Source organism: Gopherus evgoodei, unplaced genomic scaffold (assembly GCF_007399415.2).
Source record: "Gopherus evgoodei ecotype Sinaloan lineage unplaced genomic scaffold, rGopEvg1_v1.p scaffold_44_arrow_ctg1, whole genome shotgun sequence".
NCBI classification, from domain to species: domain Eukaryota; kingdom Metazoa; phylum Chordata; order Testudines; family Testudinidae; genus Gopherus; species Gopherus evgoodei.
The window spans coordinates 1,091,420-1,112,704 of record NW_022060065.1 but is presented as its reverse complement, the minus strand read 5'-3'; the positions used below and the strand labels follow the sequence as shown (position 1 = coordinate 1,112,704).

At 43.4% G+C, this 21,285-nt stretch overlaps 1 protein-coding gene and 1 long non-coding RNA gene across 23 annotated transcripts in view; one reads left to right on the top strand and one right to left on the bottom strand.

The window, feature by feature from the left end:
* PTK2 (protein tyrosine kinase 2) overlaps window positions 1–21,285 on the top strand; it is a 430,903-nt gene that overhangs the window by 343,867 nt on the left and 65,751 nt on the right. For all 21 annotated transcript variants that reach the window (XM_030546389.1, XM_030546388.1, XM_030546386.1 and 18 more), the window contains 4 exons: window positions 83–198; window positions 1,897–1,997; window positions 4,338–4,427; window positions 6,252–6,456. In XM_030546389.1, the coding sequence (XP_030402249.1) occupies window positions 83–198; window positions 1,897–1,997; window positions 4,338–4,427; window positions 6,252–6,456 (512 nt within the window). The remainder of the gene's footprint in view (window positions 1–82; window positions 199–1,896; window positions 1,998–4,337; window positions 4,428–6,251; window positions 6,457–21,285) is intronic.
* The window catches only part of LOC115642705, a 62,579-nt gene continuing 60,250 nt past the window's right edge, over window positions 18,957–21,285 (bottom strand). For both annotated transcript variants that reach the window (XR_003998234.1, XR_003998233.1), the window contains 2 exons: window positions 19,373–19,488; window positions 18,957–19,066 (listed from right to left, as the gene is read on the bottom strand). This is a non-coding gene — a long non-coding RNA (uncharacterized LOC115642705). The remainder of the gene's footprint in view (window positions 19,067–19,372; window positions 19,489–21,285) is intronic.

Genomic DNA, 21,285 nt, shown 5'->3' with positions numbered 1-21,285 from the left:
ATCTCAGTTAGAGATTTCTCTCTTCTTCAGATTCATTGTTAATTTGTCATGACATCTCTCTCTTTTCTTCTTTATCCAAAAGCTGAGATCATTTTTGCAAGTAAGAAAATACAGTTTGGATCTGGCCTCTTTGATACTCTATGCTTACCAGCTTAGCACAGCACTTGCCTACTTAGAGAGCAAAAGATTTGTACATAGGTAAGATTATATCTATATGACAACTTTCAATTTAAGGAAAAGGGTTCATAGATTATTACAAATATCTGGGCTGGCAGAATTGCTGGATATAGATATGTTCGCTAGAAGGAAATGTTTAAAGCACAGATCAGCACTCTCTAATAGTTTCAATTATTTTCTTGATTTTCCCAATAAGAAAAGTATGTCCCATGTGGAACAGTATTTTGAGACTTTTAAAAAGCCACTTGTATGTGTGTTTACATCAGCGTCATGTTAGAACTTCATGAATTTTAGCGAATCCACTACAAAAATACATTTCTGACATAGACTGTCAAGGGTGACATCTGCTGGGCCTCAGTTAAATTGGCTGAAGTATGTGCCTGGTTTTAGTCAGAAGACTGGGTTGCCAGCTACTCTGTTGCTTTGCAATGCCAACACTTTTCAAAGCTGCAAGTCAGCTATAATCTTTAAACTATGAAAAATCAAATCTGAGAGAGCAATAGGCTCATCTTGAATTAAAGAACAGGGAAAACAGAAATGTTTCTGTAACGGAAATGCCTGTGCTTAACCAACAAGTGAATTTTAAAAACACATACGACAGGGGAATTTTAGTTTAAGTAAGTTGAATTTAGTTGTGTAGGACATGAAACAGGCCATAAGTCCTTCATCTCTGGCACTGTTATATACAGCCAACAATTTTCTACATACCGATTCCATGTATATCAGTTAGGACTTAAGCGTTTTGTTTGTATAAGTGTATAAATTATGTATGTTTAAGTGACATATTATCTTGTAAATGGCAGAGGCCAGTGAGGACAGAGATAGGCACTAGAATTTTGACCAAGTGGCTGTGACTTTATTAAAATCTCTATCAGTAAAAAATATGTAAAGGCAGCTTGTCCTAGCAGCAGTGATTTTAATGGAAGAAAGCAGCTACCACTGCCACTGGTTTTCACTCACCTGCATCAGTGCTGAAAGCCAAAGCTCTTAACATGTCCCAGGCGTAACTAGCCCACTTGAATCCAATGCCTGCTGTCCCATATAGGCAACTGCATGAGAAAACCTCCTGGCCTTGCCATGAGAACAATGGCCTCCCTTCAAATCCAAACCCTTCCTGCAAAGAGCATGAGTTGATGCCTGCTTTACAGGAAAGATATTACCCCAATTCCTGACCTCTGTGATATCAAGGACTTTCCCTTCCCCCCCTGCTTCCCCAAAGAATTCTATTCTAGCTGTTAAGGCCTGCCGCTTAAATTATTGATCCAGTGACTGTATATACATGGGCTATGAAACCTGCATTTATTCAGCAAATAGTGTGTGCCGATGCAATGTGATAATTGCTTGTGCAAATTGCTGGTTAACAAAAAGTAGAAATAATGCTGGTCCTGAAAGTGTCTCCACCTCTTTTCCCAGAGTGATGCGGAATGCAATAACAACATTATCACATAAAATTTTAATTACTCATATAGGCCATATTGTGACTTCAGTCTTTCTGTGAACTTCTCACTGTCATCAGAAGACAATCCTGTTGGGTATCATTGGTGGTATACAACTCTAACTTTGTATTCTTGGCCCAAACACCATAATTAAAAATGTAGTTTGGTTTGCTCTACCGAGTGAGTTGACACCTCTGGTCTGTAACAAAGATTCTGTTTTTAAGAAAACCTGAATCTACAAAACAGATGACTCTAGATGAAAAATGTCTGGTTTGTTTGGCAGGGATATTGCTGCTAGAAATGTGCTGGTATCCTCCACTGATTGCGTGAAATTAGGTGACTTTGGTTTGTCCCGATATATGGAAGACAGTACTTACTATAAAGGTAAGGAGTCGGTACTTAATGGACCTAAATTACAGTGGTAGGGTTGGGATTCTTCTTGCAGGTCAGTGAGCTGATTTGACAATCAAAGTAGTTGAGTGTATGCTAAGGAGTTGAAAGGATCAAAACAATTAGTTTAAGGAAATCTGGTTAATTACATAAAAATACAAAGTAAAACAGTTCAACATGCAAATAAAGTCTCACATAGAACTGTTTAAAAAAATCACATGGTTATGTAAATAGGTGAAAGACAGGAAGTTCATTTATGGATATAATTCCAGTTTGGGGGCAGCATTATACTGCTTTTTTTTGCAACTCTTTGGACTTGTCTGCATGGCCATTTAGTTCGTAGCAAGCTGGAGTGTGAATCTACCCCACACTAGTCTGCCACGCACTAACTGCCCATGTGGACCTTGCCAAGGCACACTAAGAGTTTGTTAATGTGCTTTAATCTGCTCTCATTTCAAAGCGGAATAGATGAAAGTCTACTAACGATCTATTAGGGTGCATCAGCAGAGTCCACCCAGATGGTTGGGTCCACAGGGACAGTTAGTGCACAGCCACTGCGAGGTAGATTCACACCCCACTTTGCAGCAAATTAAATGTTCATGTAGACAGGCCCTTAGAGTATCAAAGATTATCTGCGGTTTTGAAACTCATTTAACATATGCCCATATTCATGCCACAGCCCAGGTACCTGAGGGCAAGTTCAAGGGGCTTGCAAATTGTTTTCAATGAGTTTGGGATAGAGATATTCACTACACAAAAGGTTTAAAACATACATTTTTTTTCCCTTTGGGATTTCCCAGACTGAAGTTGACTGGCTCGAGCTCCGATGTGATGCCCCGCAATGCATGATATATAGCAAAGGGTCTCAAACTTGCACCGTGATCCCCTTCTGAGAACAAAAATTACTTAATGACCCCAGGAGGGGGTACCATAGCCTGAGTCCACCTGAGCCACACTGCCCCAGGTGAGGGGGGGCCAAAGCCTAAGCCCCACTGCTCTGGGCAGGGGGGCCAAAGCTGAAGCTCAAGGGCTTCATCCCCAGGCAGGGGGGCTGTAACCTGAGCCCCACAACCCAGGGCTGAAGCCCTCGGGTTTTGGCTTCGGCCCAGGGCAGTGGGACTTGGGTTTCAGACCAGGGCCCCAGCAAGTCTAAGCCAGCCCTGGTGACCCTGTTCAAAGGGGGTCGCGAAGCACTCTGGGGCCCCAACCCACAGTTTGAGAACCGCTGATATATAAGGACCCTGAAAGAATACAATTTGTTTTTATAGAGGGTCAAGTAAATAGCATTTTTAGTGATAGGGTGCACATTTAGGAACAATGTTTATAATTTTTTTTTATCTCTCAATATGCAAAAATATTTTACATGTTTCTAAATTTGCACCATACTTTAAAAGCGCCTTAACTGGCCCCTCCCCCCTGTTCTCCAGTAGGGCTCATGGTGTCTGTGATGTCCCATAATAATGTGAACAAAATACCTTCATCTACTTTCTTTCAAAGGTGAAAGGAGAAATTTACCTGAAACCATCAAATATTTGTTGCATTCTTTTAAATTTAGAACAAACAAGCTAACTTTTTTGTGGTTCAATTAAAAAACAGTTGCTCCATATGTGAGATTGTGTATGATAGCTTCAAGCTTGGTACAAATAGTTGCTAATTGTAGTAGTTTAAGTACCTTCATGTAAAAAGCATTAACTTGAAACAGGAATGGAGAAGCTCATCCAATGTATGTACATTTAGGGTATATCTGTGCAGCCTGTGGTAGTGAGTCTCAGAATCGAAGTTGACAGAGTCAGGCTTCTGAGGCTCGTGCTACAGTTCTTAAAAGAGCCATGTGGACATTGTGGCTCAGGCTAGAGCTCAGGCTCTGAAGCCCACCCCTCCCCAGGCTTCAAAGTCCAAACCACAACATCTACACCTCTATTTTTAGCAGTATAATGCTGATCGCTGTGTAGCTGTAGCCTTAGCAGCAAATCCTGCTCTTCCTTTTCAGTCACACAGGGCCCTCCCTCCAGTAAAACTGTGGTGATTCTGTTGCAAGGGAGATTGCAGATTTCCATGACTTCTGTAGAGGGGGTGAGGAACCCTCTGAAATGCTGCTGGATGAGTCTGTTCACAACACTGCAGGTCTACTAGCCATTATTTCTTCCTCACCCACTCATTCTTACAGGAAAGAAGGTGTAGGAGCCAAAGGGCATCCACAGAGGTTTCTTGTACAAAGCCTGACCAAGTTGTTTGCTAGAGCTAGGAATTGGCCCTAAATTATTGTATTGAAGAACATCTTTACTGAGAGCTTATTAGCTAAAATAATGGCCTTTTTCTCTCATCTCCCCATAGCTTCCAAAGGAAAATTACCTATCAAATGGATGGCTCCAGAGTCAATCAACTTCCGACGTTTTACCTCAGCTAGTGATGTGTGGATGTTTGGTAAGTGAATATGGATGATTGTTTTCTCAAATGCACTATCGAAGGAGAAGATAATTAATGGTTCCATTTTTATTAATGGAAACTGAACAATTTCCAACTCCTCTCCAGTGTTTGTTTTACTTGTCTCAAAATCAGACTTTTTACTGGGTACTTTATATCTCTCCACGCTTTTTCATTTTGTAACCGTGGGCCTGATTCTCCTTGATCTTAAGGCCCCTTTTCACCACTTCTAACAGGTGGCCTTAAAGTAAATGAAAATGAGACCCATAGTCATAACACGAATTTCTTTATCTTACTTTGTTTCTTTTTTGTCTTCTAGTATAATTGTGCTGGTGTTCCTTTATCCAGCTGTTGTTTGCACTTACTGCTTCCTTATTTTCACAACTTTTCCCTGTGTTATGGGCTCCCTCAATGAATATCCTTGCTTTTGTCTCCTTCCTTTCCCAGTGTTCAGTTCATCCTTGCTCTGAGTATTTTTCCTCTATTGTCTTATGCTGTTTCAGCCTTTTACATTAGCTATGAAAGAGGAATTAGCAGGATATTTAAAGTGATTTTGAATGTTGAAAAAAAGCCTGAAATTGAATTAAGTCCATTCACCTCACAAGATTGGGCTGAGATCCAAATCTTGTCCTGTCTTTCTCTCCCTTCCATTCTCCACTCACTCTGACTGTGGTTCCAACCCCTTTTGGTACGTATAGCTCCCCTCATCACTTTGTCTCCTGTCATCTTAGAAAAGACAAGAGATTGAGTGAAAAGAGGAATTATAGGAATGCCTCCCATCTTCTATGATCCTGTTCCCTTCACTATGCGAACCTTTCCTGTTTTTGCACCAGTCTGATCTCCCAGTCTTGAATACTCAGCTCCACAGACCAGACAAGCCGTGACAGGCAGAGAAAAGGCAAGCAGGGTATGAATAGCAAAATGTTACAGGAGAAAAAATCAGCTTGTTCTCTTTAAAACAAAAGAGTTCTAAGTAATATCAAGCAAACCTGCATGTGATTTATCAAGATTAATGACTGTTTTGTTGGAAAACGGAATCCCTAATTGCAAAATAAAGTATCTTTTCCATCTGGCATAGAAAAGCAATGCAGGTGGAATACGCCAGCTGCTCATAGGCCCACAGGCTATCTCCTTCTCATTACACATTTAACATAGTTTCAACAGAAACTACATTTTGATACGTAGTTTCGACAGAAAAAAGTTGAACAAATGCCGATAATAAAACACCGTCAAAGTATAAAAATACCACATACAAGTCAAAACAAGCCAGTGTAAAGCAGACACTGAGACAAGCATTATGAAAAAAATATAGATTTGAATATGAGTAGCCAGTCTGACTTAAAAGAGATAAAAAGTAGTTAAATCTGAAGGCTTTCAAAGTTGTCTGCTTGCGATGAGCTAGATGCAAGTCATGCTTCCTCATACATAGTCCTGATTAGTAACACATCTAATTTTATAGAAGCTGCCTACTTAGAGAGAGAGTTAACATAGCTCAATATTCTTGTCTGTGGTCAGCACGTAGGTAATATGGTGATAGATTCTACATAAAAAGATAGATTAGTCAGCTCTATTTTTCAGCCAAGAGTGGATTGTGTTTGGTGGTTGTGTGTACTGGACAAAGTGCATTGGAAACTTCATTAAACTGCTAATACATGGTAATTACTAACCATGGCTATTCTGGAGAAAGGACTGTTCATTTTGTCGACTGGCATGCACTTCAGTAGCAACTCCATTGTCTGAAGGTTTAACGAGGAGTTTGTTGTTCAAGAACACAGATTTTGGTTATTTGCTCACTTTAAGAAGTTTCTTGCTTTTTGTTTCCAGGTGTGTGTATGTGGGAAATTTTAATGCATGGAGTAAAGCCCTTCCAAGGAGTGAAGAACAATGATGTGATTGGTCGAATTGAGAATGGTGAACGGTTACCAATGCCTCCAAACTGCCCTCCTACTCTCTACAGCCTTATGACCAAGTGCTGGGCATATGACCCCAGCAGACGACCTAGGTTTACTGAACTTAAAGCACAGCTCAGGTAGGGTATTTTTTTTTTAATTATTATTTCTTTGATTAGAAATGTGATTTGATTGTGTCTTTCGTACAATCGTTTTCTTTCCAAGGAAAGTACACTGCCTAGTGTGCTTGGGTAGAGCCTTTAAAGGACCGAGTTGCTGTTACAGTCTGGTAAATCTAGACTGTCTCCATTTAAATCAGAGGAACTATACTTGACACTAAATCCAGTGTAATTGAGATCCAAAGCGGGCCCCCCAAAGGCTGTATTAAGAGTGTGTTTATAGGCATAGGTAGGTATGTTAGGGATCCTCAGAGTTAGAGGTGGAAAGAACTTGCTAGATCATATAGTCCAGTGGTCCCCAACGTTGGGGATCCCTGATATAGTCCATCTCTCTTAAGACAGTACAGAAATTTCACTTTTCTTTTAATTACCCTGGTCACAGTTTTCAGACTGGAGTGCCTTGAGTTTGGCATCTAGGGAGGAAACTTTCAAAACTACCTAAGGAATTCTGGAGCACACGTTCCACTGAAAGTCACTGGGATTTGTGCTTCTTAACCCCGAGGTACTTGAGGGTCTCCACTCTCAATACATAGGTAGGCTCCTAAATAAATGTGGCCTGATTATCAGAGGCACAGAAATCCCACAGTTCATTGTATTGAAGGCAGTGTGATCTGCTGGTGCTCAACACTTCTGAAAATAGTTATCTGTTATTTAGGAATTTGGAAAAAAAATGTAATTATATGCCTAATTTTAAGGCACACAAGTTTGAAAATTATGGCTCCAGTTTAATAAAGATTGAGATCTGCAGATACATAACATCAGTAAGTAAAATAGCCTTGAAATTAGAAGTAGACTGGAATTCTGATACAAAATCCTAGAGTCTCCTCAGAAGGTACACCATAGTAACAATCCTTTATTATTGATTCTATTATCAATAAAGCAGTGTTGGTGACACTGTGGTCTTTCACAGAGTTAAACAGAAATTAGGCACAATACCAAGGAAAAACTGGTATTTCCTATGAAAAATTGGGGCAAAAAAAGAGTTCAGAAAGGAATAGCTGATGAAATGGGGGGTAAACAGTCAATTACCTACCTTCTTGAGTATGTAAGTCTCGCAGTGACTGGAAGAGATTCCCAGGAGACTTGGGCAGACAGCCTCAGCTGTATAAGCATCGGTCTCTTACATTCTTATTTAGTTCTGTGTGTATTTTCATTTGATGTATACTGTGGTGCTTCTCAGGGGTACTCAGAGTTGTGAGACACCTCGCTACCACCTGCTCTGAGTCTGAGGAAGCCTGGTTTGTGCTTCATGGGGGTCAGCTGTCCAACATGTTAATTAATGCAAATCAGTATGGGTTTACAGTTAATGCAAATCAATATGTGTTTATGGACAATAGAGCCTGTCAAACTAACTTGATATTTTTTAAAACTTTTGTATGCAGTTTGATTTGATACCACATGACATTTAGATTTAAAGAATTAAAATGGTATAAAATTAACATATCCCGTGTCAGATGGATTAGAAACTGGCTAACTGATAGGTCTCAAAATGTAATTGTAAACAAGGAATTGTCAGCAAGCAGGTGTTTCCAGTGAGAACCCTTAGGTATCAGGTTTTTGGCCTTACATTACTTAACGTTTTTATCAGTGACCTGGAAGAAAACATAAAATTGTCACTGATTAACCTTTCTGGATTACACAAAAATTGGGGGAGGCAAACAATATATGTTTTAGTATGGCTGAATGTAAATGTATCATCTAGGAACAAAGAATGTAGGCCATTCATACAGAATGGAGGACTCTGTCCTGGAGAGCAATGACTCTGAAAAAGATTTGGAGGTCATGGTTGATGATCATCTGAACATGAGCTCCCCAGTTGATGCCGTGGCCAAAAGAGCCAATATGGTCCTGGGGTGCATAAACAGGAGACCCTCTAGTAGGAGTAGACGGATTTTACCTCTATGTTTGCTGCTGCTGTGACCACTGCTGGAATACTGTTTCCCGTTCTGGTGTGCACAGTTCAAGAAGGATGTTGATAAATTGGAGAAGGTTCAGAGAAGAGCCAAGAGAATGATTAAAGGATTCGAAAACATGCTGTATAGCAATAGACTCATAGAGCTCAATCTATTTAGCTTAACAGAGAAGGTTAAGGGGTGACTTGATTACTGTCTATAAATATCTATGTGGGGAACGAATGTTTAATAATAGGGCATTCAATCTAGCAGAGAAAGGTATAAAACAATCCAGTGGCTGGAAGTTGAAACTAGACAAATTCAAACTGGAAATAAGGTGTATATTTTTGGCAGTGCAAATAATTAACCCTCATTACCAAGAGTCATGGTGGCCTGCCTTAACGCCTAGACCTTAAGAACATAATTTTCTGTATAGATACATAATTCCTCAAATATTATCTGAAATACACTTTGCAGTGATTATGTTGACCAGTGGGCTGCTGCCTTTTGGTAGCAGTCTTAAAGCCATTCTCTAGAGAACTATTATGCATATATCTGACCCAGGGGATCTCTGTAACATCCTCTGCATCCCCTCGGCCAATTGGCACCAACAGGTGCTTGGGTCACATATACTCTCTTGAGTTTGATAAAGCCATAATAATTATTTGCCCTCATATACAAGCTGTGCTTATAATTCTAGCTATAAAGTTAACTGTCTGTGGCCTTTGGTTAATCACTTAACCACCCTGTATTTCACTTTCCCCATCTGTGAAATGGGGATGCTACTTCTGGTATGTTACTGGAATTTTGTAAGGCTAAATTATATATTTGTAAAGCTCTTTGTGATTCTCTAATGGATGATCAGGGGTGCTTATTTGTATAATAAGAAAATTAATTATCTTATGTATGATGTACGTTGAGAACCCATTTACAGTGTAGTCTGCTTTGTTTTCCTGACTCAAAATAAGCTTTGGAAACCAAATTTGATTTTTCAAGACCTTTATTCCATTTATCTTTACAATATTTTTACTTCTAAAACCTTTCACTAATATACTGCTGAATAAGTATGTGGCAGAGTGATACTTATATATATGTAAAGCTTGACAAAATATTTGCAAAGATCCTATTAAATTGATCCAAAACGTCCTGCCTAAAATGTTATATATTGAAATTAGCTCTACAAATCTGAGAACGTCTGGTGAATAATTCAGTGCTGGATAATTTAGTGTTTCTTTTCTTCTCAACTCCACATTCTGTTTCGTGTCATATTTTATTTTCATAATCCAGCTTTTGCAAGCACTGAAAAGTTAGGAAAGCATATATTGGGGTGAAACATTAGCAATTAAAATATAAGCTATGCAGAATTCTAATATAAATTATGAATCCCTCTCCTTAGCTAAATGGAGAACTTTTGATCTCTGTAATATTTTAATAGCACAGTATTAGTTTGGGTTCCTCTTCTACTCTGTTTTTGTATAAAGACAAGTTTGCAGATGACACTAAACTGGGAGGAGTGGTAGATACGCTGGAGGGTAGGGATAGGATACAGAGGGACTTAGACAAATTAGAGGACTGGGCCAAAAGAAACCTGATGAGTTTCAACAAGGACAAGTGCAGAGTCCTGCACTTAGGACGGGAGAATCCTATTATCTCTTACAGACTAGGACCGAATGGCTAGGAAGCAGTTCTGCAGAAAAGGACCTGGGGGTTACAGTGGACGAGAAGCTGGATATGAGTCAACAGAGTGCCCTTGTTGCCAAGAAGGCTAACGGCATTTTGGGCTGTATAAGTAGGGGCATTACCAGCAGATAGAGGGACGTGATCATTCCCCTCTATTCAACATGGTGAGGCCTCATCTAGAGTACTGTGTCCAGTTTTGGGCCCCACACTACAAGAAGGTTATGGAAAAATTGGAAAGAATCCAGTGTAGGGCAGCAAAAATGATTAGGGGGCTGGAGCACATGACTTATGAGGAGAGACTGAGGGAACTGGGATAGTTTAGTCTGCAGAAGAGAAGAATGAGGGGAGATTTGATAGCTGCTTTCAACTACCTGAAGGGGGTTCTAAAGAGGATGGATCTAGACTGTTCTCAGTGGTACCTGATGACAGAACAAGAAGTAATGGTCTCAAGTTGCAGTGGGGGAGTTTTAGGTTGGATATTAGGAAAAAGTTTTTCACTTGGAGTGTGGTGAAGCACTGGAATGGGTTACCTAGGGAGGTGGTGGAATCTCCTTCCTTAGAGGTTTTTAAGGTCAGGGTTGACAAAGCCTTGGCTGGGATGATTTAGTTGGGAATTGGTCCTGCTTTGAGCAGGGGGTTGGACTGGATGACCGCCTAAGGCCCCTTCCAACCCCGATATTCTATGATTCTGTGTTTAAGTAACCACTTTTTTCTTGAAATATCCCACTATTGCCTTACCGCTGGTGCAGCTCCATTGGTGGAAGACCTGTGTAAACTAGCTCCTAGTGCTTGAACCATTATCTTGTCAAACCCCGCTTACAGCACTTCAAGACAATTAAAAATACCAGCAGCTGCCAATTACTCCTGGGGGAATTCTGCACCACTGCGCAATGCAGAATTTTGCAGAAATTAATGGTTTTTGCACATAATTTCCTTTCCCCCCACAGAAATGGGCTGCAGTGCTGCTTACCATCACTAGGGGCCGCTGGACCAGGCAGAGCCCAGCTCACACACAGAAGACAATGGGGAGGGGGAGTAGAGAGTTCCTAGCAGGGCCACCCAGAGGATTCCGGGGGCCTGGGGCCATCGGCGGCAGGCGGCTCCGGTGGACCTCCCGCAGGCGTGCCTGTGGAGGGTCCGCTAGTCCCGCGGCTCTGGTGGAGCATCCACAGGCACGCCTGCGGGAGGTCCACCGGAGCCACGGGACCAGCGGACCCTCCATAGCCATGCCTGCGGGAGGTCCACCAGAGCCATGGGACCGGCAAGCGGCAGGGGGCCCCCCCGTGCGGCGAAATGTCTAGAGCCGGCCCTGTTCGGCAGCAGGGGGCCCTTCCATTCTGGGACCCGCCGCCGAAGTGCCCCGAAGACCGGATTGCACTTCGGCGGCAGGTCCCGCTTCGGCGGTAATGTGATGGCTGGGGGTCCTTCCACCCCAGAGCGGAAGGACCCCCTCCCGCCAGCGAAAACCGGGAGCGGAAGAAGCTCCGGGGCCCAGCCCAGCAAGTTTTCTGGGGCCCCCGAGCGAGTGAAGGACCGCGCTCCAGGGGCCCCGAAAAACTCTCGTGGGGGCCCCTACGGAGCCTGGGGCCTGGGGCAATTTGCCCCTCTTGCCCCCCCCCGGGTGGCCCTGGTTCCTAGCAGCTGCAGTTCCCCACATGCCCTGAGAGAAGGAGACGGCAGCTTGCAGGAAATGCACAGGATTCCTGGGCAGTAGGGGGTTGGGCATCTGGGCTGGGGGGTGAGGGCACGACTGGGTTCTGGGAGGGAGGGGGTGGACGTCTGGACTCTGAGGGCCACAGTTGGACTCTGGGGTAGGGTTGCGAACTTTCCAGTTGCACAAAATCGAACACCTCTGCCCTGCCCTTTCCCCTAGGCCCCACCCCTTCTCTGAGGCCCCAAACCCGCTCTCTCTATCCCTTCTCCCTTCATTGCTTGCTCTCCCCCACCCTCATTAATTTTCACCAGGCTGGAGCAGGGGGGGAGGGGAGTTGGGGTGCGAGAGGTGTCTGAGGGCTCCGACTGGGGGTGCGGGCTCTGGGGGTGGGGCTGGCAATGAGGGGTTTAGGGTGCAGGAGAGGGCTCTGGGCTGAGGCAGGGGATTGGGGTGGGGGGGACTCTGGCTGGGGTGGGGCCAATGATGGGGGACTTGGGGTGAAGGTGTGGGCTGGGGCAAGGGGATTGGTGTTGGGGGAGTGCAGGAGGGAGTTTGGCTGTGGGGGGGACATGGGGTTGTGGTGTGGAAGAGCGTTCGGGGTGCAGTTTGGGGTGCCCTGACGCCCACAGGCGCCACACCCACAGCTCCTATTGGTCGCAGTTCCCAGTCAGTGAGAGCTGCAGAGCAGGCACAAGGGGCGGAGGCGGGGCATCTGGGATGGAGGGGGCATGGTGGGCTCTGGGAGGAGGTTGTGCGGTGTCTGGGATGGGGGCTGCCTCACAGCTGGGCTCGCAGGGCGGGTTGAGTGTATTGACTGCAGGGCGCCTCGCAGCTGGACTTGGAGGAGGGGCTGTGAGTTTCTGGCCCCCCAGCTGGACTCCTGGGTGGGCGGCAGCAGAGAAACAGGAACTGGGTTGTCATATGGGGTTTCTTTAACTCTCTGCTCCTGGGGGAATTTTTATGTGTGTGTGTATTGATATAGACATAGTTGCTGACAGGTATTTTGAAATAAATTACAAAATAATTACTGGGGTGATTATGTAGTGTTATTTTGACAAATAAAATTTGAGAATTTTGAAGAATTTTAAAATATTGTGTGCAGAATTCCCCCCAGAGTAGCCAGTGGACTAACTACACTAGCACTCCTATTGTTACTACCACAGTGCACAAAAGTGCACCAATAATTTTATATAACTGGTAGAAAAATATAGCCCTTGTCCCAAAGAGCTTACAGTCATAATATTATATGAGTGGGAGTTAACAGTACAGAAAGGAGGGGATGTGGTGCTGATCGTACTGATAAACCAGAGTTACAGCAAGGTGATAACACAAGAAGATAACATGGTTACACTGTTTAAATATATGTATTAAATTGTATTATCGACAATTTCTTGTGAATGAGACCTGAGTCTTAAATGATGTGAACAAAGAGAAAGCAATGGTCTGGTAGACCAGAACTGAGAGAGTATCCCATGGGCAAGGGGAGAAGTGAAGCTGGCGAAGACTAAGAGGAACTGTGGAAGTGGGGAGTGAGGAAGTGACGCTGAACTATAGGAAGTGAGAAGTCAGTAGAGCTCATGAAAGCATGGGGAAAAGAGGAGAAATTAAGGACAGGGGCAGAGGAAAGGTGCCAGAGGATAAACTGCAGCTATGATGAAGATTAAATAGAGAGGAGAGAGTTCTGGAGTTGAAGTCTGTTGCTCCACCAGGGCTGAGCAACGTGAAGCAGCCAGTAGGGGGAGAGATCTCTCTTGCAGCTCCAGAATTGATGACCGTTGGCTGCTGGCAGATTAGCAATTGACTGAGGAGTTGCTCTTCAGCTTCCCAAGGGTCCCCAGAGCTTCTTTGTGCTCCAAAAAGACTATGCCTGCCCTTTAATCATTGCAGTTGCTGATTTCCTTACAGTGACACGATCTCGGACAATTTGAGAAGATCATGTTTCAAAACTCATTCCCATGAACTTGCAGAAACAAGCCATTTCCCTGTTGGCTCTTTGTGTATGTGCTGTTGCTGCTCTCTTCTGGATACCTTCCAGATTAGCTTTTGAAGCTGAGGGCCATGTTAGTTCTATACTCTGGAGCCAATGTTGTAGTGACACCGTGTTCCTCTTTATTTTGATGACAAAAGTCTACTGCTTTGTGAAGAACAATATTTTTCTTCTCCTGCATCTGAAATGGCACTGATGGGAGCATTAGCACTTCTTGTGTACTCCGTTTTTTATCTGATGTTTTACCCACTTCATGTCCTTTTGTGATATCTGGTTCTCTCTTTCTAGTTCCACTTGGCCCCACAAATGCTATTTGCTGCTGCCCATGCCATGTAGACAGCAAGATTCTTATAGTAGTAATAATAATAGCCTTTTTTTATAGCACTTTGTGTTCAAAGCACTGAATAGACATGAACTAATTAATTCTTAGAACACAACTCAGAAGTAAGTAGATAAATATTATCCCCATTTTTAAAGATGGAGAGACCTGCACACAGTTAGTCAGTGGTCAGGATGAAAACCTGGGACTCGTTGACTCACCTTCTTGTGCTCGATCCTCCAGACCAGGCTGCCTTTCTGTAGAAGAGATACCGAGTCCTGTGCTGCACATTAGACAAGACTTATGCAACAAGGACCGCTGAGTAGGGCTAAATGAACCCTCAGATCATGAAAGCATGGAAATCTACAGCTGGAAGAGACCTCAAGAGCTCATCTAGTCCAGCCCCGTGCACTGAGGCAGGACCAAGTATAGACCAGCCCTGACAGGTGTTTGTCTAACCAATTCTTAAAAGCTTCAAGTGATGGAGATTCCACAACCTCCCTTGGAGGCCTATTTCAGTGTTTAACTATTCTTATAGTTAGCTTTTCCTAACATCTAACCAAAATCTTCCTTGCTGTAGATTAAGACCATTACTTTGTTCTCCATATCCACTGAAAGAAGGACAAAATTGATAACCATCCTCTTTATAACAGCCCCTAACACAGTGATTCCCAAACTGTAGGGTGTGCCCCCCAAGGGGGCATAGAGGAATGTTTGGGGGGTGTGGCAGGGCCCAGGCCAGCTCCCACTGAGGGCGAGGAGGGGTTACCACCCAGCCCTCCTCTGCCCCCATCTCCACTCTGGCCCCAGTCCTGGCCACCGATCGGGCTCTGGCTTCAGCCACTGGCTCCCAGCTGGAGCTCTGCTCCTCTCCGCAACCCCAGGCTTCTGGCCCCGACCATAGGCCTGCTCCTGATCGCAGCCCTGCTCCTGGCTGAGGCTCCAGTTGCACTGCCAGCCCTGACCCTGGCCCCAGCTCCCAACCATGGATCCCTGGGGAGCGTAGACAAAAAGCTTTGGGGATCGCTGCCCCAACATATTTGAACACTGTTGTCAAATCCCTATCCCCCACCCATCAGTATTCTTTTCTCAAGAATAACCATGGCCAGCTTTTTTAACCTTTCTTCATAGGTCAGGTTTTTTGACCTCTTATAATTTTTGTTGCTCATTTGGACTCTCTCCAATTTCTGCACATAGTAAGTTGTGGCATCCAGAATTAGACACAGTACTCCAGCTGAGACATCATCAGTAGGTGGAACAGTTAGTTCCTGTGTCTTACATACAACACTCCTGTTAATACACCTGTTGTGGGGGGGTAGTTTTGTCCAAGGTCAGCAGAACGTCCTAGTGGCAATACTCCAGGCTGTGTCACCCAGTGGCAAGAGTCAGTGGCTGCCTTGCTTGGCAGTCAGAGTCAGTGGCAATGTTGCCCAACAGTGAGAATCCATGGCCACCTTGCCTAGCATTTGGAATCAGTGTCAGTGTCGCCCAGTGGCAAGTAAATGGCTGGGGGTGAGTGAACCTGGATCCACCTTGGTCCACTGGGTTCCAACCCAGGGCCCTTCAAAATAATGGTCTCAGTATGTGGCCTAGTGGTGGGTACCTTTACACCTGTTTCCTGGGTGACTTCCCGCCCCTGCTTCTTTTCCCCCATCTGTGCCACGAGTCTGTCTTCGGGACCCCCTGGAGTCCTCTTGGAGGGGAGCATCTTCCCCTTTCTGCAGTGACTTGGCCCTGGTGGTTTAAATTTTTCAAGTACACCAGAAGCAAGAAGCCTGCTAAACAACCATTGGAGCCACTGGACGATTGAATGCTCCTTTAGCATCTCAAGGACGATGAGGCCATTGCAGAGAAACTAAATGTATTCTTTGCATCAGTCTTCACGTCTGAGCGTGTGAGGGAGATTCCCAAACCTGAGCCATTCTTTTTAGGTGACAAATCTGAGGAACTGTCACAGATCGAGGTGTCATTAGAGAAGGTTTTGGAACTAATTGTTAAATTAAACAGTAATAAGTCACCAAGACCAGATGGTATTCACCTGAGTTCTGAAGGAACTCAAATGTGAAATTGCAGAACTTTTAACTGTAGTACACCTCTACCCCGATATAACATGACCCGATATAACATGAATTTGGATATAATGCGATACTTCGGGGCGGGCGGGGCTGCATGCTTCGGCAGATCAAAACAAGTTCGATATAACACGGTTTCACCTATAACGCAGTAAGATTTTTTGGCTCCCGAGGACAGCGTTATATCGGGGTAGAGGTGTATCAAGTATCAAGGGATAGTAGCCGTGTTAGTCTGTTTCCACAAAAACAACAAGGAGTCCGGTGACACCTTAAAGACTAACAGATTTATTTGGGCATAAGCTTTCGTGGGTAAAAAACCTCACTTCTTCGTAGGTAAAAAACCTCACTTCTTCAGAAGAAGTGAGGTTTTTTACCCACAAAAGCTTATGCCCAAATAAATCTGTTAGTCTTTAAGGTGCCACCGGACTCCTTGTTGTTTTTAAGTGTAGTATGTAACTTATAATTTAAATCAGTTTCTGTACCATATGACTGGAAGATAGCTAATGTGAAGCCAATTTTTAAAAAAAGCTCCAGAGTTGACCCCAACAATTACAGGCTGGTATGCCTGACTTCAGTACCAGGCAAACTGGTTGAAACTATAGTAAAGAATAAAATTGTCTGACACATAGATGAAAGTAATTTGTTGGGGAAGAGTCAACATGGTTTTTGTAAAAGGAAATCATGCCTCCCCAACCTACTACAATTCTTTGAGGCGGTCAACAAGCACGTGGACAAGGGGGATCCAGTGGATAATAGTGTATTTAGATTTTCAGAAAGCCTTTGACAAAGTCCCTCCCCAAAGGCTCTTCAGCAAAGTAAGCAGTCATGGGATAAGAGAGAAGGTCCTCTCATGGATTAGTAACTGGTTAAAAGATAGGAAACAAAGGGTAGGAATAAATGGTCACTTTTCAGAATGGAGAGAGGTAAATAGTGGTGTCCCCCAGCAATCTGTACTGGGACCAATCCTATTCAACATATTCATAAATGATCTGGAAAAAGGGGTAAACAGTGAGGTGGCAAAATTTGCAGGTGATACAAAACTACGCAAGATAGTTAAGTCCCAGGCAGACTGTAAAGAGCTACAAAAGGATCTCTCAAAACTAGGTGACTGGGCAACAAAATGGAAGATGAAATTCAGTGTTGATAAATGCAAAGTAATACACATTGGAAAATATAATCCCAACTATACATATACAATGATGGGGTCTAACTTAGCTGTTACTACTCAAGAAGGAGCTCTTGAAATCATTGTGAATAGTTCTCTGAAAACATCCACTCAATGTGCAGTGGCAGTCAAAAAAGCGAACAGAATATTGGGAATCATTAAGAAAGAGATAGATAATAGGACAGAAAATATCATATTGCCTCTATATAAATTCATGGTACGCCCACATCTTGAATACTGCATGTAGATGTGATCGCCCTATCTCAAAAAAGATACATTGTAATTGGAAAAGGTACAGAAAAGAGCAGCAAAAATGATTAGGGGTATAGAATGGCTGCCATATGAGAAGAGATAAATAAGACTGGGACTTTTCAGCTTGGAAAACAGATGACTAAGGGGGGATATGATATAGGTCTATAAAATTATGACTGGTATGGAGAAAGTAAATAAGGAAGTGTTATTTACCTTCTCATAACACAAGAACTAGGGGTCACCAAATGAAATTAATAGGCAGCAGGGTTAAAACAAACAAAAAAGTATTTTTTCACACAATGCACGTGTCAAACTCCTTGCCAGAGAATATTGTGAAGGCCAAGACTATAATGGTTCAAAAAAGAACTAGCTACATTAATGTGGGATAGGTCCATCAATGGCTATTAGCCAGGGTGGGCAGAGATGATGTCCCTAGTCTCTCTTTGCCAGAGCCTGAGAGTGGGCGACAAGGAATGGCTCATTCGATGATTGCCTGTTCTATTCATTCCCTCTGGGGTGCCTGGCATTGACTGCTGCTGGAAGACAAGATACTGGGCTAGATGGACCTTTGATTTGACCCAGTATTGCTGTTCTTATGGTTAAAAGGCCTTTGGCGGCTTGACTGTGAGACCCAGTCCCAGTCATCTACTGCTTCTGCTATATCCACATTTAAGCCAGTGGCCATCTAAGCTAGGCCTAAGGAAATTAGGTTGATTTAGCATTATTTGTTGTATTACTTAGCACTTACAAATTGTTTAATAATTTGTTCCAGTATCTTTCCAGGTATTGAAGTTAGGCGCTGCCTCCACATGCCCTCACACCAAATTGCCCCCACCTGGTTCATGCAGTATAATCAGACATTATCCCTTATTTGTCCATTTTGATATTAAATTAAGTTTATTTTATGTTGCCCCCAAATTTTCAATGTGATACAGATTTGTATATTGCAAGTTCATAACTGCATCATAGAACAATAACTATGCAGTAATTTACACAGCCACATAATCACATTGTACTTGCTTATAGATTTCAAAACCCCAGCTTGCTGAAAAGGATGGGGCCTTGAGTATCTCTTTAATCTTTACTACCAGTAAATAGTTACATTGGATTTTTGTGTTGGGGTTATTTAGAAGTTTGGATTTAATTGAGCCTCACCATTTAGTATAGGTCTGCTGGATTTCAACTTAATACATTAGGAAATGCATATTGGGCCACCCATTGCCCACCCCCTTCCTCCACATAAAAAAAAACAGCATAATGAAAATTCCTGTTGTAGCTATGAGAGCAAAAAGTCAGGCCCGCCGTTAGCCAGTGATGAAGAGGCCCAGGTTTTAAAGGAAATGACTGACCTTGTTGTAGTCCAAAAGACCAAGTGTGTTCATTACAAATATATGCAGTTAAAAAATATTGAGTGCCTCATATTGTTAAAATCTGCTTTTAATGACTGTAGTGAAATGGTGAAATTAGCAGATGAAAACAAGACTTCATTGGCCTTTCTGTTCTTGCATTCTGCTTGACTTTCACTGTGTTACTCATAGATAAATAATGAACTGCAAAAAAGAGAACGAGATGAACTTGAGTCAGAATTCTGTCATTTTTACAGCACTATGCAAGGGTTGGTTCTCTGCATATACCTCATAAATGGAGGCTGAAAATGGTCTGGCAGTCAAGGTAGATTGATTTAAACCAAAGTGATTTTAAATCACCAATTTTAAAGAAGCAAGCAGGAAGACTTGACTTCTTCATTGAGTTGTGGTCCCTATTGTATTCCATTACACGCTACACACGCACACCATGTGCCCGAAGCCAGAGAATTGAGAAGTAGTCTGTCCGTCCACACATGCACCCTGGCTCACCTCGTGCCTTCAACCAAGGAGATAAAAGACAGGGCGGACCAACAGTCTCTGCAGTTCCTTCTCACCACCACATGGTCTGGGTTGGAACCGTCAGTGTCTGCAGCTTCGGCTTCATTCTACAAAATAAGAATAATCTAGTTTGTAAATAATTTAACAGTTTTAATAGTTTGTGCCATTTAGCATTAGATTATTCTCCTGAGGGCACCCTCTCTTCCCCCCATACCCGATTCAGGTAGCAGCTACACCCAGGACTTTGGTCTTCAAATTCTGTGCTTCCTACCTGCAATCCTTCTCAGTCAAAGACAACCACCAGTGCTCCCTGGGGAATCTCACATTGCAGCAAGATTCACTATCTGCTGATCATTCCCCAGCCATACCAAAGGAGGACAGGAACTTCAGCTCTGCAAATACTTAATGAAGGCGGCCATGAGGCCCCAGTCGGACACAGGCCGGGGAACCCCTCTGTGTATTGGCCTGATTCAGCAAGGAATGAGCCTCCTGCTGTGACATCTGACTCTGGTGTGGGAGAATCTATCCCCACAAACTTCATGGTGGAGTGTTGTCAGGAAGGTAAGATGCACTCTCATAAGCATGAGACTAAGTGTTCCTCAAAGTCCACTTCAGAGAAATCAGACTACTCCAGCCAATGTGCATCTAGCTTAAGTACCGAAAACAAGGGGAAGCAGGGTCTGGAGAAGGATCTAGAAATCACAACTACATTAAAAAGGCAAAAAGAAAAGCAACAGGGCAGTCTGCACAATGACTTCGATTCCTGTATACAAATGTAAGGAGTGTGGACCGGAAGTCATGATATATGAGGAAAATTATGACTTCGTTGGCATCACAGAGACTTGGTGGGACAAGGCCCATGATTGGAGCACCTGCATTGAGGGAGTATCAGAGGGGTAGCCGTGTTAGTCTGGATCTGTAAAAGCAGCAAAGAATCCTGTGGCACCGTATAGACTAACAGACGTTTTGGAGCATGAGCATCTGAGGAAGTGGGTATTCACCCACAAAAGCTCATGCTCCAAAACCTCTGTTAGTCTATAAGGTGCCACAGGATTCTTTGCTGCTTTTGCATTGAGGGAGATAGCTTGTTCCAAAAGGATAGGTATGGGAAAAAAGGAGGAAGTGCTGCGCTGTACATCAAGAATGTATACGCTTTTTCCGAGGTCCAAGGTGAAGTGAGCAACAGACCTGATGGGAGTGTCTGAGGGAGAATAACAAGGGTAAAAAACAGTAGAGATGTTACGATGGGGGTCTATTATAGACCACCAAATCAGAAAGAGGAAGTGGATGAGTCATTCTACAAACATGTAACAAGATTAGCTAACACACATGAGCTAGTATTAGTGGGGGGATTTTAACTTCCCTGATATCTGCTGGAAGACAGTTGCAGCAAAACATAATATGTCCTGCAAATTCTTAGCATGTGTAGGGGAGAGCTTTCTGTTGATACGTGGGCTCTCTCTTTCTCCCTGGACAGGGCCGTCATTACGGACACATCACTATTAGGTGGGACAGCCCACATGAACAATCACACAGCACAGGGTGTTTGGACATCTTGAGAGGCCAGGATGCACATCGATATCATGGAGTTGTGAGCAGTACGGAAAGCATGCAAGTCCTTTCTTCAATTCATCCACTCTCACCATGTCCTTACAATGTCTGACAATATTACAACTGTCTCCAGTAGTAGAAAGGACTTTATGTTACCTAGTTAAATGGAAGCGCTTCTTGGGTACAACAAAGAGGCACTCTTCCCGAGACTACAGATATTGCTCTCATCTTGGACTATATCCTATCTTTGAAGACATCAAGTTTGTCCATCAGCTCCTTGAGAGTCCACTTGGTGCTGACCAGTGCATACCATCCACCTTCTCAGGGCTACTTGGTCTTCACACATCCACTGA